At 36.2% G+C, this 17884-nt stretch overlaps 2 protein-coding genes across 2 annotated transcripts; one reads left to right on the forward strand and one right to left on the reverse strand.

The window, feature by feature from the left end:
* Positions 1–14369, reverse strand: jmjd6 (jumonji domain containing 6, arginine demethylase and lysine hydroxylase). The gene is made up of 6 exons (XM_082186672.1): positions 13707–14369; positions 8534–8922; positions 6933–7219; positions 4078–4213; positions 2662–2800; positions 1–1289 (listed from the first exon to the last, which is right to left on the reverse strand). Exons 1-6 carry the CDS (start codon positions 13833–13835, stop codon positions 1158–1160), a joined length of 1212 nt encoding a protein of 403 aa, XP_082042798.1. The 5' UTR covers positions 13836–14369; the 3' UTR covers positions 1–1157.
* On the forward strand, positions 14343–17171 carry mettl23 (methyltransferase 23, arginine). The gene is made up of 5 exons (XM_082187323.1): positions 14343–14482; positions 14558–14662; positions 15441–15678; positions 15752–15836; positions 16708–17171. Exons 1-5 carry the CDS (start codon positions 14393–14395, stop codon positions 16865–16867), a joined length of 678 nt encoding a protein of 225 aa, XP_082043449.1. The 5' UTR covers positions 14343–14392; the 3' UTR covers positions 16868–17171.
* Positions 17172–17884: the final 713 nt, after the last annotated feature.

Consider the following 17884-nt stretch of genomic DNA (forward strand, 5'->3'; position numbering starts at 1 on the left):
TACATAGAAACTTTTATTAAACAATCATCATCATTCATTTTGTTTTGATCTCCGGTGTGTCACATGACCGAGCCATTGAAGAAGACAGGGCATCAAATGAGAGAAAACACAGATCTGAAGCAACAAGAACGGCAGGCTTCAGTCCATCGTTTTAAATCTTAATATTTGCCATTCAAATCTGCAGCTGAGAAATGAGATATGAGAAATACGAGAGCTCAAAGCAACAAACATCAGGTAAAAATAGGCACTTTTTAACCACATCTTTCTTCTTTGATGCGTTACACGTGGTTACAGTCACAAACATTTCAACAGCACTCACTCTGACCAACGCCTCACGTCCAATCACAACATAAAAGTCCATTATTGTAGCCCTGAAACACATTTAGGTCATCACAGGTTACCAAGTTTTGGATTAACGCCATTACCTTCTGTTAAAAAAAACGAATTCAAAACTTTAAGACATTACAGGTTAGTCACTTCTCCCCCCTTCCTCTTCTGTGTGGCTCATAGTGCACTGTATAATAAATAAGCATTAGCGCCCTCTAGTGTTCACTTACACAGGTGGTTTATAACAGAACAACACCTCCTGTTTCAGTCAAATCCCACAAACGTGCTCATTTAACCACCGAACTCGAGTGTGAGGTGTTAAACCAGGACCAGATCAAACCGGACCGGACGCTGCATTCATAGTAGTTACGACTAGAGGGCTTCTAATTAAACCTTAAGCCTTTTAGAATCAATTCTTCTCTAAAATTGTGACACTTAATGATTTAGTGGGGAAAAAAGCAGCACAGATCGCAGCCGTTTAACAGTTTTAAGTACAATGGGCAAGTTTTCTGCTAACTGAGAGAGAGAAACAGCTCAAGAATAACATCAGAATCATTAATAAGATAATCGATTTTCTAGGTTCACAGAGCTGAAGGCAGCATCACACGCATCGGGTCCGGACGTACTACCTCAGATGGGGCGTGATATAGGAAATATAAAAACGGCAGATGAGTGACCTTGGCACTGGGACGTCCAGAGTGTGACATCAGCAAAGGCAACGCGAGAAGGGTTCTCCTCCTCTCCCCGCACATATTTGGGTGACTTGTTCTCGTTGATCTGAAAAGGCGCACTAAGGCTGAGTTTGTTATCGCGAGGGTGACGGGAAGATGTCACCGGGACGAACTGCGCTCTTTGCTCACGCAGTCGTCCTGGCTTGTGATGTCACCGTTTCCCATCAGGCCACAGGTTTTCCTCTTCTTTCTGCGATGGGTCATGGCGTCAGCCTCGGAGCCCGAGTCAGCCTTCAGGAGGGAAGACAAACAATGACAAAATCTCATGAAAACATGAAAATATCCTCATTGTAATTTTTATTTTTTTTATTCATAAAATGCATACAATCGAAAAAGTTTAACAATTTCACTGCTGAAAACATACCTTGATTATTTTTATCTTATTTCTTGCATTAACCTATTCTGCTTTTTTACACGTTCAACTGTCTTTAGTGTGTAAAGTTACAAAGTCCCTCCAGCGGGAGTTATTCTCTGTATCTGCAAGTGTTTCTCAACTCCCTGAAACGCCTCCATTGTAGTCTGGAGTTTTCTTCCCGGGAACCAACAAGTCACAATAATCCTAATTTAAATAATTCATATGCAAAATAAAGGGGGCGGGGCCTGGTTGAGTGAGTTATTAGAGCACTGAAACTCGTGGTTATGGTATGGTAATCCATTGTCATTTAAATCAGAGATCAATTAATCGATTAACCGTTAGTGTTAACCGCACAAATCACAAGTGGAGAACTTGTAGCCTACCTGTAAATATAGTCCAGAAATAACAAGCACTGGTAAATTACTATTAATATACATTTCCAATCCAATCCATTTCCAATTTGAATACACTGTTGTTCAAAGGTTTGGGCTCCGAAAGATTTATGTTTTTGAAAGAAGTCTCTTCTGCTCACCAAGACTCCATTTATTTGATCAAAAATACAGTAAAAACAGTAATATTGAGAAACATTATTACCATTTAATATACCGGTTCTCTAAGTAAATATATTGTAAACTGTAATTTATTCCTGTGATCAAAGCTGAATTTTCAGCATCATTACTCCAGTCTTCAGTGTCACATGATCCTTCAGAAATCATTCTAATATGATGATTTGATGCTCAAAAGAAAATTTCTGATCATTATCAATGTTGAAATCTGCTTTTAATGAGTCCTTGCTGAATAAAAGTATTAATTTATTAAAAAACCTCCAAACTTTTGAACGTTAGTGTACTCTTAGGCTGTTTGATAAGTATTAAAATATTACTATTATTAACAATGTGTATAGAAAACACAGATACAGCATCATTAAAACTTTACTTTGAGGACTGTGAATAATATCTTACATTTCTGACCATGAATTTGCTGAATAATAACAGTAAACAATGTGATTTGAGTTCAAAATCTGCAGGCATGGTTACTGAACGCAGGAGACGGACCGCAGTACGAACGCAAAAGTGCTTTAATCAATTAAATTATTAATGTTGATGATAACAATGTCATAATTTTTTTATCTATATTGCCCAGGCTTAGTTAGATGTGGAGCTTGGTCACATGGGTCTGTCTGTGAGCAGGTGTATCTGATGGAGGTGTGTGTGTGTGTGTGTGTGGATCTAGAGGAAGATGCTGTACCTCTGAACCCGAGTCGGAGGAGCTGGAGGAGGAAGAGGACGAGGAGTCACTGGAGCTGTCCGAGGCGATGCCCGTCGATTCCTGCAGATCCACTTTATCCGCCAGAGCAGCAATATCTGGCCTTTCCTGCTTCAGGATCCTGAGGTTCAAATCGTCACAAGAAACAATCATGCTTTCACACTTACAGCTTGACTGGAAATAAAAACAAGATTTTTTACTTTCTTTTCTTCACACGTCTAATTTGTGTCACACTGACACTTTTATTGGCAACTAAATACACAAACTTCTGACTTTAGCTGCACGATTAATCCTTAAATCTCGATTCAAACACCTCGCGATCTACAACGATTCCCCATATGTCTGTTAAACCTTTGAGAGGTACGACCACTGCGAACACTCAGATCTGCGTTGGCGCTGCCGCTGGGCCAGAGAGAGGCGTTTACGTGTTATTTTAATCGCAGGAGAATCACAATCTCTGCTTTAAACAACAAAAAATTGTGATTATCAAATTTATCCAGAATCATGCAGCTCTACTTTAAAAAAACTAAACTTTATTAGGTCTTTGTTGCGGAGAGAATTATACTATTATAGTTATGAGTTATTTTATATTTTAATTTTATACTATTATATACTATAATAGTTTTGAACATTTTGAATTCATCTCTATTTTTATATGATCATTTTAAAGTTCTAGTAATTCTTTTTGTTTTTACATTTTTATAGGTTTTTATAAATATGTCCACAAAGGTCATTTTTATTTCAGTGTTAGTTTAAGTTATTTTAGTACATCAAGTTAGTCAAACTAAAAAAATGTAACTAAATGAAAATGAGAAATGTTGCCTTGGCAACTAGATGAAATCAACGAATTTCAAGATATTACATATTTTTTCAGTTAATGTTTATTTGATTTAAAACAACAGAAATGTTTTGAGTTGTAGCTTAATTTAACTATCGCTGCTCTTCCGTCGTTGGGCCGAACGGTTCTAGAAGCATTTCCACATCACCGTGACTGTTGTCTAACCGTGCTGGTAAAATACGTGACGTCGCCACTCAGGATTGGTCACATGTCTGTTGCCTGGCTGCCGGTTTCTCTGTCGCTGGTCAAGCGTGCGATTTGAGCAAAGTAAACACAAGTTAATAATAAAATGAGCAGAAATATCGGATCATCCTCCATAACACGGCCTCTATTTACATCTCATATCGTCTGTAAACTCTTATATATTGAAACGACAGATGTATTTGTAATACATTCAAAAGAGCTTCATTATCATGGAACGAAACGGTGACGCAGAAGAGAACGGTTTGGCCCGGCGGTGGAAAAGCAGCTAATAATGTCTAGAGCGAGGCTAATTACAATGACATCTACAGTTAAAAGTAGTGAATGAAGCTGAAGTGGTCAGTGAACAGATCTCTCACCGGTACCACTTCCTGGAGAGCTTGGGCCGACCTCGCACCGTCTTGTGCCACACGATGGGGAAGTTCGTGGTGCTGGCGAAATTCTGGGTCACAGCAATAGTCGTGTCCAAGTTCAGGACGACATGCCACCATCCGCCTGTGAAAAACACAACACACACATGAGGGCCGCATCATGTTCATGTCACTGTTCAATAATTACGTGCATTTTGTGTGATGATTCAGTTTCCTTGGCTTGTATATTGCATTTATTATAGTATTGTTATGCTAATTACTCATATTTATAAACTATTTGATCTCATATTAATTTAACTATTGTATTTTAGCATATGTATTGTTAACTACTCGTGTTGCTTTATTTTAAATCAGGGTTCGTACAAATACCGTAAAATAAAATTCCAGGAGTTTCAAGGATTTTGTTAACAATGTTAAACAATATCTTTATTATCTTTCAAATTCAAAGATGGATAAATAAAAATTGCTAATAAAACAAGATGGTACAAATAAAGTGCAGCACATGCAATGACTGTGTGAAAGGATACTATGACAAAGATATCGCTTTCTTATTAAAAGATTTTTCTTCTCATGAATATACGATTGCCCTGAAGAATGAAAGCGGTTTCATAAACTTGGATATTTATATGAGCAATATCACGCTCATAGCCATGTGACATGGCTCTATATCTATATTAGATGGGCTGCAGCGTTAACTTTGCATGAAAAGATCGTTTGATCAATAAAATTAAACACTAATTTGACATTTTCTTTCAATAATTCAAGCACTTTTCAAAACCTTTTCATAAATATGGCTGTTTTCAAGGGTTTTCCAGGACTTCAATTTCAAGCACTTTAAACACCTTGTACGACCCCTGTTAAATGCACCTTTGGGGTCGTCTTCACAAGAGTATATTCGTTGTGCTACACATACCTGAAGAAATGATTGGGTACACAACACAATACTGTGATCATTTTGACCAAATTGTGGTGGAAACTGTGGATTTGAACCGCATTATTATCCTTTTACATCTCTGTAATAGAGTATAATTAACATTTCTTTTTATAAAATGCTATCATTTTATAATATAATAAGCACTGTAATTACAACTTGCATAGTTTGTACTGATAACCTGTTTTACAAAGTAATTTAGGACTCTAAAATTGCTACCTTTAGATAAAAGCATCTGCTAAATGTAAATAAATGCATGTGAACATTTGAAAGCGCGTTTGAAAGTCAAGTCTGTATTAAGTCAGATGGTTTTGGGGTTCGGGTCCGTTTTGTTCAGATGTGACGTCACAGTCAATCGTGCGAGTCCTTTTTGCTTTGCTTCCTCTGGAATTTTCATCCATCTCTTTTTATGAATATAGACGCTTAAGAGTCGAAGGCTTCTGCACTTCACCCGCTTTCATACTAATACCTAGTTTAACACTAAACTGAGCAGATAAACTGTACTCGGATGAAGTCTGTGAAACGCCTACATCTATTTAACATCAATAAACAAGTCTTGCAAAGCCTGAACAGCCGCTCCAGTCTCATAAATACCATGTGGTTTGAAGATATGTAGAGAGGCATTGTTTAGAAGACAATAGGGCTGTGAAACCATTAATCGGATTCAAAATTAAGGTTTGTGTTTACATAATATAAATGTGTGTGTGCTGTGTATAATTATTTTGTATATATAAATACACTCACAGATGTACAGTACCAGTCAAAAGTTTGGAAACGTTACTATTTTTAATGTTTTTGAAAGAAGTCTCTTATGCTCATCAAGCCTGCAGTTAAAAAAAACAAAACAAAAAAAAAACAGTAATATTATGAAATATTATTACAATTTAAAATAATGGTTCTCTTTTTTAATATACTTTAAAATGTAATTTATTTTTAAAGCTGAATTTTCATCAGCAAGTACTCCAGTCTTTGGTTTCTTATGATCCTTCAGAAATCATTCTAATATGATGATTTATGATCAATGTTGGAAACAGTTGTGCTGCTTAATATTTTTTTTATAACCTGAGATACTTTTTTCAGGATTATTTGATGAATAAAAAGTCAAAAAGAACTGTATTTATTTAGAATATAAATCTTTTGTAACAATATACACTACCGTTCAAAAGTTTGGGAACAATAACTTTTTTTTTTTAAAGAAATTAGTACTTTAATTCAACAAGGATGATGCGTTAAATTGCTAAAAGGTGATGGTAACGATTTATATTGTTAGAAATGAAGGATCATAAGACACCAAAGACTGGAGTACTTGCTGATGAAAATTCAGCTTTGCATCACAAAAATAAATTACATTTAAAAATATATTAAAAAAGAGAACCATTATTTTAAATTGTAATAATATTTCATAATATTACAGTTTTTTTTTTTAACTGCAGGCTTGATGAGCATAAGAGACTTCTTTCAAAAACATTAAAAATAGTAATGTTTCCAAACTTCTGACTGGTACTGTATATATTAAACATAAAATAACCCGATCAAGGCATGCGACTGTTCTGACTTCTCCAATTTTCAGCAACAATTTTTCATCTTGCATCAAAATCCTGTCAATTAATTGTGTGCATTTGAAATATAGAGTTGGGTTTTGTTTTAATGTACCCAAGTGTAACTTAAAAAATGGATTACGTTTAAAATACAGGTTTTTTGGCTGTTAATTTCTTTTTATTAATTTACCACACTTGTAAACTTATGTTCACTGTTCTTTTTTATATAGAATTTGTATTAGATCCATATGCATTGAGTCGAATCGAGAATCGATATCAAATTGAAACATCTGAATCGATACCCAGCCCTAATACTAGCCATCGCTCTCAGCAAACCTGTGTGTGTGTGTGTGTGTGTGTGTGCAGTAACTGACCGGGCACAAACACAGTCTCGCCCGGGTGCTGCAGCACCTCCAGGGGTCTGAATTCGGCTGGCCAGGTGGGCTGCTGTGTGCGGGGGTAGATGACGTTGAACCAGGTGATGGCCTCGTCCTGCTGGTTTCCCCCGTCCTCTCGCGTCACCTTGATGAGCTCACGGGGCGTGTGTGTGGGGAACAGGCACCAGCGCTTGTGGCCCTGAACCAGGGCGTTCCACGCACTCGTGCCGAGCGGGTCGATGTGGATGCCTGTTCCAGAGCGGGCAGGACCCATCACAAACCACCTGGGTGAACAGTGAAAAACAGCCTAAATGGACTGAAAACACATTGACCGTTAGCTACTGTCCACCGGTGGGATACAATTAGGCTCTGAAACGCTTATAAAACACAAACAAATAACTTTCCCTCCCTTTTCAACGAATGTAATAGCAAAAATAATTATATTATATCACATCGTTGAGAATTTCATATTTGGGGGGATCAATCAAATTTTCTATTCTATTATCTTTGTCCCTTTCAATAAATGTATGACCAATTAAATAAAAAAAATTTTTTTTATATTATATTATATTACATTACACTATAATTAATAAATTTTCTCTTTTTGGGGGGGGGGGGGGGGGGATAACGTATATAATATACGTTATTATATAATATTTTATCAAATTGATTTTATTCAACAAATCTAATAAATAGCAAAAAAAATTAAATTATATTGTATTACATAATATTTTATTCAAATTTTTGAAATGCTGTTCCAATTAAATGTAAAAGTAATGACTTGTAAATAATCTTGTAAATCTCTCACTGTCCACTGCTATTCTTATGCGTTTCTGGTGTTGACGACAAAATTATTTGTCAACAATTTTTTATTGTTATTGTTTTTATCGTTGTTGATAATGTCGACTAATTGTTTCAGCTCTAATGCTGTTTATTTGTGTAATAAAGTTCAGCACTACTTTGAGTGTTTGGTTTTGATTCAGGATCAGTTTTAAAAACCATCAGTTAATGAATCGGTTATCGGCAGGTTCTGTCCAAATTAGTTATCGTTATCAGTTATCGTTATCGGTAAAATCCAATATTGCTCGACCTCTATATGATATATTGTTTTTAACTTTTCAACAAGTGAAATAAATATTAAAAAAAATTATATTAAATTGTATTATTTACCCCTTTTCTACTAATTTAATTATAAATAATACAATACAAATTATATTATATTGAATTTCCACTTTGGGGATCAATAAAGTTGATCTAATTATATTATATTATAAGAATAGGTCTAAAAACTATATTAATTGTGACGCTATATTTTCTAGAAATAAACTTTACAAACTTTTCATGCCATGTTATACTGTTCTGGTGGTTAGGGGTCTTTTTTGTAGTGAGAAGTATAAGAAATTAAGGAATAATTTAATTTCTAACATTTCTCACTACAAAAAAGCCCCCAAACCACCAAACAACATGGGATTTATGCCTCTAATGCTTTTTAAAGTAATGGGACACCAAAGTGTACCTAATTTGTGGCAAGTAAGTGGCATTAGCAGCTAATTAGTGAAGACGAAACTGAAAAGTGATGGGCAAAAACAATGCGTTACCTGTACGGCGGGCGTCGCTTCTCCCCCGCAAACTGAAAGAGGTCGTCCCTGAAGAAAACGGGCACCTGGTAGTCCTCCAGAAGCTTGCGGCGCTTGGCGTGCTCGCCGAAACTGCTATCAAAGATGTAGAGGGGGCTGTCGTCACGGGTCGACTCCAAATACTCCACGTAGTACTTCATTTTCATCTTGACAGAGTAGCCGTCGTTGTCCTCGCCGCATTTGAACTTCTGGTTGCGGTATTTGCGCTTGAGTCGCTCCAAGGTCCATTTGTCCCGCCCGGGCCACGACTCCTGGCAGTTGAGCAGAACCACGGGCTTGTACGGCTTCTCAAAGCGCTGGATGAACTCCTCTGGACTGATGCGCAGGGTGTCCACTCGCTCCACGTTGTCCTGGACAAAGACCGTAGAGTTGGTTTCATTTTCTATAGAGCCTTTCAAATGTCGTTTCAAAGCAGCTTTACAGAACACCGTACTTTAAAGGGATAGTTCACCCAAAAATTTAAATGATCCCTGATCCCATGATTTACTCATCCTGAAGTTATCCTAGGTGTATATGACATTCTTCTTTCAGACGAATACAATCGGAGTAATATTAAAAAACACCCTGACACTTCTGAGCTTTATAATGGCAGTGAATTGCAACCATCAGTATGAAACTCAAAAAACTGCATCTATCCATGATAAAAGTGCATCTATCCATGATAAAAGTGCATCCATCCATGATAAAAGTGCATCCATCCATGATAAAAGTGCATCCATCCATGATAAAAGTGCATCTATCCATGATAAAAGTGCATCTATCCATGATAAAAGTGCATCTATCCATCATAAAAGTGCATCTATCCATGATAAAAGTGCATCTATCCATGATAAAAGTGCATCCATCCAAGATAAAAGTGCATCCATCCAAGATAAAAGTGCATCCATCCATCATAAGTGCATCCATCCATGATAAAAGTGCATCTATCCATGATAAAAGTGCATCTATCCATGATAAAAGTGCATCTATCCATCATAAGTGCATCTATCCATCATAAGTGCATCCATCCATGATAAAAGTGCATCTATCCATGATAAAAGTGCATCACTCCATCATAAGTGCATCTATCCATCATAAAAGTGCATCCATCCATCATAAGTGCATCCATCCATGATAAAAGTGCATCTATCCATGATAAAAGTGCATCACTCCATCATAAGTGCATCTATCCATCATAAAAGTGCATCTATCCATGATAAAAGTGCATCACTCCATCATAAGTGCATCTATCCATCATAAAAGTGCATCCATCCAAGATAAAAGTGCATCCATCCATCATAAGTGCATCCATCCATGATAAAAGTGCATCTATCCATCATAAAAGTGCATCCATCCAAGATAAAAGTGCATCCATCCAAGATAAAAGTGCATCACTCCATCATAAGTGCATCTATCCATCATAAAAGTGCATCCATCCAAGATAAAAGTGCATCCATCCAAGATAAAAGTGCATCCATCCATCATAAGTGCATCCATCCATGATAAAAGTGCATCTATCCATGATAAAAGTGCATCTATCCATGATAAAAGTGCATCTATCCATCATAAGTGCATCTATCCATGATAAAAGTGCATCTATCCATGATAAAAGTGCATCCATCCATCATAAGTGCATCCATCCATGATAAAAGTGCATCTATCCATCATAAGTGCATCTATCCATCATAAAAGTGCATCCATCCAAGATAAAAGTGCATCCATCCATCATAAGTGCATCCATCCATGATAAAAGTGCATCACTCCATCATAAGTGCATCTATCCATCATAAGTGCATCTATCCATCATAAAAGTGCATCTCTCCATCATAAAAGTGCATCTCTCTCTCCATCATAAAAGTGCATCTCTCCATCCTAAAAGTTCATCTCTCCATCATAAAAGTGCATCTATCCATCATAAAAGTGCATCTATCCATCATCATCTATCCATCATAAAAGTGCATCTATCCATCATAAAAGTGCATCTATCCATCATAAAAGTGCATCTATCCATCATAAAAGTGCATCTATCCATCATCTATCCATCATCTATCCATCATAAAAGTGCATCTATCCATCATCTATCCCAGTGGTTCCCAAACCTGTCCTGCCGGCACCCCAGCACTGCACGTTTTCTTTGTCTCCCTAATCAAACACACCTGATTCAACTCATCAGCTCATTATCACATGGGTTAATGAGCTGATGAGTTGAATCAGGTGTGTTTGATTAGGGAGACAAAGAAAATGTGCAGTGTTGGGGTGCCGGCAGGACAGGTTTGGGAACTACTGATCTATCCATCATCTATCCATCATAAAAATGCTCCACATGGGGCAAAAATAAAAGTGTGGAGCACTTTTATCATGGATAGATGCACTTTTATGGACTTCAAAACAGAAACGGCCATTCACTGCCATCATAAAGCTATAGGAAGAGCCAGGACATTTTTTAATATTACTCCAATTGTATTCGTCTGAAAGAAGAATGTCATATACACTTAGGATGACTTGAGGGTGAGTAAATCATGGGCTAATTTTCATTTTTGGGTGAACTATCCCTTTAATGTCAGAGCGTTGAAAAGTGAAGTTGAAGGTCAAATCAATTACACAGAAATGTTTTTTTCCCTACTCAGGATCAAGCCAAAACCTTTCAAAGGTCCACTGAGAAAACTCATCACAGAAAACACAAGGCCGGGTCTGTAAAAGAGCAACAGTGCGCAGTTTGCCTCTATGATGGCTCAGGTCTCGCTGCTGCTCAGATTATTTTTAGCAATACAATTATTTTCAGAAGCAAACACTCATATGAAACCTCATATGAAATGATTCAATTACTGTACATACGAGCTTCAATGAGATTTGACGACACCTATCAGAGCTGATGTGACCTTAATTTGCATTATCATTGATTTTTTTGTTAATTTACTAAAGTAACTAAAACAACAGTAATTAAAATGAAAACAATAACATTTCAGAAGTTTTTAAGACCAAAAAGCTCTTCAGGGTTTCCACTCTAGCTGATGAATTTAGATAACTTTAGAGGTAGACAGTGGCTGCGTCCCAAATCACATATACTCTCATGAGTAGGCACTTATTTGCATAGGTACGTACTTTGTGAGCGCTAAAAAAGTGTGAATGTAATCCAGACGTACTACATTCGCCATGTTGTCATTATCGTGTTACCTACCAGCGTCACTGTCATTAATAAATCCTCTCCCGTGGCCTCATGGGATAGATTTACTGTGAATTCGGACATACTATTCTATTCTCATATTCTGTTTTCGCCAACTATATAGAAGGAAAGTATGCGATTTCAGATACAGACATAGTCACTTGAACTACTGTTCACATGATACATTATGGTCTTCATGATCCTTCAGAAATCATTATAATATGCTGATTTATATTAGCAATGTTGGAAACAGTTGTGCTGCTTATATACAGGTGCCGGTCATACAATTAGAATATATCATCAAAAAGTTGATTTATTTCAAGAATTCAACTTAACAGGTGAAACTAATATATTATATAGACTCATTACATGCAAAGTGAGATATTTCAAGCCTTTATTTGTTGTAATTTTGATGATTATGGCTTACAGCTTATGAATCCCACGAAATCAAAATCCCAGAAAATTTGAATATTACATGAAATCACACAGTAATACCATGGTCATTGAACCAGGTTTCAAATCAGCATCTCCATAAAGCTTGTCTGCTGAAGGAAGCATAAAGTGCTCTGGAAATGTCCTGGTAGAGACGGCTGCGTTGAGTGGACGGCACAGTGGACCAACACCAGCCGATGACATGGCTCCCCAAACCAACACAGACTGTGGAAACTTCACACTGGACTTCAAGCATCTTGGATTGTGTGCCTCTCCATTCTTCCTCCAGACTCTGGGACCTTGGTTTCCAAATGAGATGCAAAATTTGCTCTCATCAGAAAAGAGGACTTTGGTCCACTGTGCTTTATTAAATCCAGAGTCAACGCAGCCGTCTACCAGGACATTCTCAGAGCACTTCATGCTTCCTTCATTTTCCAGCAGGATTTGCACCTGCCAACACTGCCAAAATAACCAAAACCTGGTTCAATGACCATGGTATAATTACTGTGTAATATTCTAATTTTCTGGGATTTTGATTTCGTGGGTTTCATAAGCTGTAAGCCATAATCATCAAAATTATAACAAATAAAGGCTTGAAATATCTCACTTTGCATGTAATGAGTCTATATAATATATTAGTTTCACCTGTTAAGTTGAATTCTTGAAATAAATCAACTTTTTGATGATATTCTAATTTTATGACCAGCACCTGTATATATTTTATAACCTGCGACCCTTTTTTCCAGGATTCTTTGATGAATAAAAAGTTTGAAAATAACAGTGTTTATTTAAAACGGGAATCTTTTGAAACAATAATACACTACCGTTCAAAAGTCAGTAACGTTAATTTTTTTCAAAGAAATTAATACATTTATTCAGCAAGGATGTGTTAAATGGTTAAACAGTGATAGTAAAGATTTGTATTGCTAGAAAATGTTTATATTTTGAATAAATGCGGTTCTTTTTAACTTTTTATTCATCAAAGAATCCTGAAAAAAAGTATCACAGGTTGCAAAATAATATCAAGCAGCACTCCATTATTGATAATAAATCATCATAATTTTAGAATGATTTCTGAAGGATCACGTGACACTGAAGACTGGAGTAATGATGCTGAAAATTCAGCTTTGATCACAGGAATACATTACATTTTAACATATAATCACACAGAAAACAGCTATTTTAAATTCTAATAATATTACTGTTTTCCCCCCTGTATTTTTACTCAAATGAATGCAGGCCAGATGAGCATAACATACTTTTTTTCAAAAACCTTAAAAATAGTAATGTCTCCAAACGTTTGACCATTATTTATTTGCTTACGTAATTATTTAGCCTACTTAAAATCAAAAAGTGCTCGTTACTGTCACACTGTTCTAGCAAGCACAAACTTTTCAAGTGTCTTGTAAACGAGGAAGTGTGTACGTGCGGCGAGCAACGTACACACTGGCTGTCACAGACACATGCGTGTGTGTGTGTGTGTGTAACATTAACAACAAACTACAACACCGTGTAACGCCTGTGTGTAACGCTACTCCGTTACATGAACAGTAACGTTACCTTCACGGTCCTGTGCGACACGTCGAAGCTCTCGCAGTAATCGTGTTTGATCCAGTCGCTCGAGTCCTTCAGCTCGGGTCTGGCGCTCCGCTTCGCTTCTTTGATCCGTTTCTTACTCTTATGGTTCATTCTTCAGCGTTTCGACACGTCTTGTCTTTGAGTGACGCTTTTAGCCCGCGTGCTATTGCTAAGTCCAATGCAATGAAAGTATACGGAGAGTGGCTAGCCTAGTCAGTCATTGGAGGCCTTGTAGATGTGTGTGCAGTTCTTTTGCTGCCGACAGTACTGTGCGCGATACAGGAATCAGGTTATGTTTATTTCAGAGAGACGGGAGGTTGATACACTGAAGGGTTCGGTAATAAACTAAAGTTAGATAACCTGGCGACAGCAAGCTTCTTTCACGCCGTATGGCGCAATCTAACCTGTAGCTTATGTCCCGCCCAGCATACGTTTCTAAGAATCTGATTGGCTGGCTGTTTCACATTGTACTTTCGGATTTGAACGCCGATTGGCTGTCGAGTGTGCGAGTCACTGTCCGCGCAGACTAAAGATCCAATAGAACATCACCAGAGAACGAGACCGCCTAAACGTACTAGTATTATGCGAAATGGATTTAATATTTTTTTTGGAAAGCTGAAAATGTGATGTCAACTACAAGTACTGGAAGGTAAAACATCGGCAAGGCCATGAACGAATCTTCTCACACGTTAATAGAGAAATCGTTCACATTTCAGGACTGTGAAGACTCTCAGTCTTTAACTGTGTCTATCCCTGAGGTACAACAACGTTTGTTATACTTTATGTAATTAATATGTCAATAATTTGACAATAAATATTCTGATTTATTTCAGGTTCTTGATTCACAATATGGCATGTATGTGTGGCCCTGTGCGGTGGTACTGTCACAGTATGTGTGGATGGCAAGAGAGGAACTACAGAACAAGACAGTTCTTGAGGTACTACATCCTACTCATACATATCTGATGCCTTGACAATTCATGTTCAGTTCATGTTCACATTTAGGAATTAAATCGGAGTCAAAACCCCTCTATTAGTTATGCAAAACAACAAGTCCTGCTGTGTTGACGTCTATTTTCTAAATGCTTATTATAGATCTTATTGTGAGCAATGCATACGTTTATTTTTATTTATTTTTTGGACCTCATAATGGTTAATCAAAATGTCATAACTGAACCTTCTGGAGAAAACGTCAAACTTCTTTCCAACTTCGATACGATACCTTAAAAAAAATTGATATTCGATACCATGGGGAAAACTGTTGCCAATTATCATACAGATAATTTATTATCTCATCGTTTTTTCTAATAATTTGGGTAATTTTGTTTTAATAACTTACATGCAGGGGGGGCTTTATTTAATCATTGAACTAAAGTTACAAAAAACAAAAGTCAGTAAAGACAGTCTTTTCCACCATCTAATGGTGAAATAATGTAACTACTGTTGCTGTTCACGGTCAGGGAATATTTTTTTAAAGTGGAAGGATTTTAGTGATTTTACTAAATTAAAGTTGCATTAATACATATTTTTTGACTTTAACTTTTGTATTGTGTGGCAACCGTTTTATAAAAGCAATAAGGTAAGAGAGGCCAGTGCTGTATCGTGAATAAGTCACGGTTGAAGGCGTTTACACGGTGTTTCGAACAAATGGAATTTGGGTCAAATGAACCCGCAACACAACAGGAGTGTAATAAACAGTGTCCTTTTGTGTTGCAGCTTGGCGCCGGGGTGAGTTTGCCTGGTGTGGTGGCTGCCAAGTGTGGAGCTCATGTTGTGTTGTCAGACAGTGCTGAACTCCCCCTCTGCCTGAGGAACTGCAGGCGCTCCTGTGACGTCAATAACCTCCCCAGCGTGCCTGTGATCGGACTCACCTGGGGACGGGTGTCGCCGGAGCTCCTCTCTCTGACACCGCTAGATATCATCCTGGGGTCAGATGTATTCTATGAACCTGAAGGTGAGTTTTTTTTTCTTCTGCTCAAATGTTACACAGGTTTCTAAATATTAAACAAAACATTTGCTTTGGACAGATTTTGAAGACGTGCTTGTGACCATCTCCTTTCTCGTAAGGAGAAACCCTCATGCTCAATTCTGGACTACATACCAGGAGAGAAGGTGATTTGATTTTGATGTGTTGTGCACTACTGGGCCACCATAGATATGTACTTGCAATTTCTGAGAAATGAAGTTGAAAGATATAAACTTGTAATTAAGAAAAGGTAATTGCGAATCATCTTGCGATTCTGACTTTTTTTCTCGCAATTGCAAGTATATATTTGACGATTCTTAGAAAAAAAGTCCGAATTGCGAGTTATAAACTCGTAATTGTGAGAAATAATGTCAGAGTTGCGAATCATAAACTCGCAATTGCGAGAAGATTTGAAAGATATAAACTTGTAATTAAAAAAAGTTTTTTTTTCTCTCAATTGCAAGTATCTCGCAATTCTAATAAAAACGTCAGAATTGCCAGTTATAAATTTAGAGTAAATTTAAAAAGGTAATTGCGACTTTTTATCCAACTTTTATGCCACTTATTATAAAATATATATATTTTTTTTTCAGAATTGTGAGATATAATCTCATAATTTTGTGTTATAACGTCAGAATTGTGAGAAAAAATTATCTTAATTACCTTTTTTCATTTTTTATTCTGTGGCAGAAACAAGCTTCCATACGTTTGATTTTAAACATTAGTTTTATAGAGATTACACTGACAAAGAGCAATTTGCAGCTCAAAAATGAACATAAGAAAAATATATATTATAGAAAATCCCATAACTTTAAGATTTGATTCATTTCCATTACGTTTCAATTCTTGGAAATCACAGTTTGAAATTCTCTGTTATTTCCATAACTGTAGGAACCCTGCAGAAAGCAATCTTGTCAAATTGAAATGTAATATTAATAGGGTTCTGCATTCATAATTATTCACCATCCAAGATGCTTATTTAAAAATGAATACACTTTTTATTTCTTTTTATTGCAGTGCGGACTGGTCCATAGATGCTTTGTTACACAAGTGGGATCTGAAGTGCATTAATGTCCCTCTAGAAACATTTGAAGCAAACAAAAACCATCTTGCTGGATCAACACTTCCTGGGAATCATACTGTACAAATGATGATTATAACAAGAAAGGTGTTTTAATGAGAAACTCCTGATAAATTTATGTTCTACATTTTAGTCCTTCACTTGAAAATGTCAGATTATAGAAATAAAACGGGTTTATGATGACAGATTATGCCAATATACACTATAGATCAAGAACTAGTTTTATTTAAGTTTCATTTCTATACTATTATATTTATCAATATTTTAAATTAAAAAAAATTTATTTTAATTTGTTAAAGTTTTAGTAATTTTGTTGTGCGTTTGTCATTTGTATTAGTTTTTTATTCATTATTTCAGTGTGTTTTTATTACAACTTAAAATAAATAAATTAATAAGAAATGTTGGCTTGGCAACTAGCTGAAATAAAATAAGTTGATCCCCAAAATGACATATTTAAAGTTTACCCTCATCCTTCCCCAGGGTCATTTTGACACAAAACTCATTTTTAAATTTTTTGTTTAAAATGAGTGTTCATCAGAGTCGCACTTTTGTCGCACATGAACCACGAATACACACACACACACAAAAATGGATTTGAGTAGTTTTGTGGTTGAAATTTAAAAAAGTAACAAATCCTTCCCTCGCGGGTCAATTTGACACCCTTAGTGAATGAATGGAATGTGAGGAATGCTTAAGTTATCATAGATAAACCTAAACATGCTCAAAATTCGAACTAAAAATACTAAAACTTTACCAAAAACTGACTGTATAATGTCTACATGTGTATCTGAATGCGTACTGAAGTAACTGACTTTAGGACCCAGCGGAACTGCTCATTTGCTCCAAATAGAGCTATAAGGCCATCTAGTGGCTATAGTCATGAAATATCATGTTATATATATTTCTTTTTCCACAAGAGATTGGCAAAGACACCCAATGTAAGATACTTTGAGCTGAATTAAAAGGGTTATGCATGAAATTGTGTTATTTTGAATTTAATTTGAAAGAATGTGAGAATGTGCTTAAATTACTATTTATTTATTGATTAAATCCAATAATTTACAGGTAATAAAAAAAAAAGCATTAAAAAATAGAAAAAAATATTATCAAAAT

This window comes from Leuciscus leuciscus, assembly GCF_965113295.1.
Source record: "Leuciscus leuciscus genome assembly, chromosome: 1".
Taxonomy (NCBI): domain Eukaryota; kingdom Metazoa; phylum Chordata; class Actinopteri; order Cypriniformes; family Leuciscidae; genus Leuciscus; species Leuciscus leuciscus.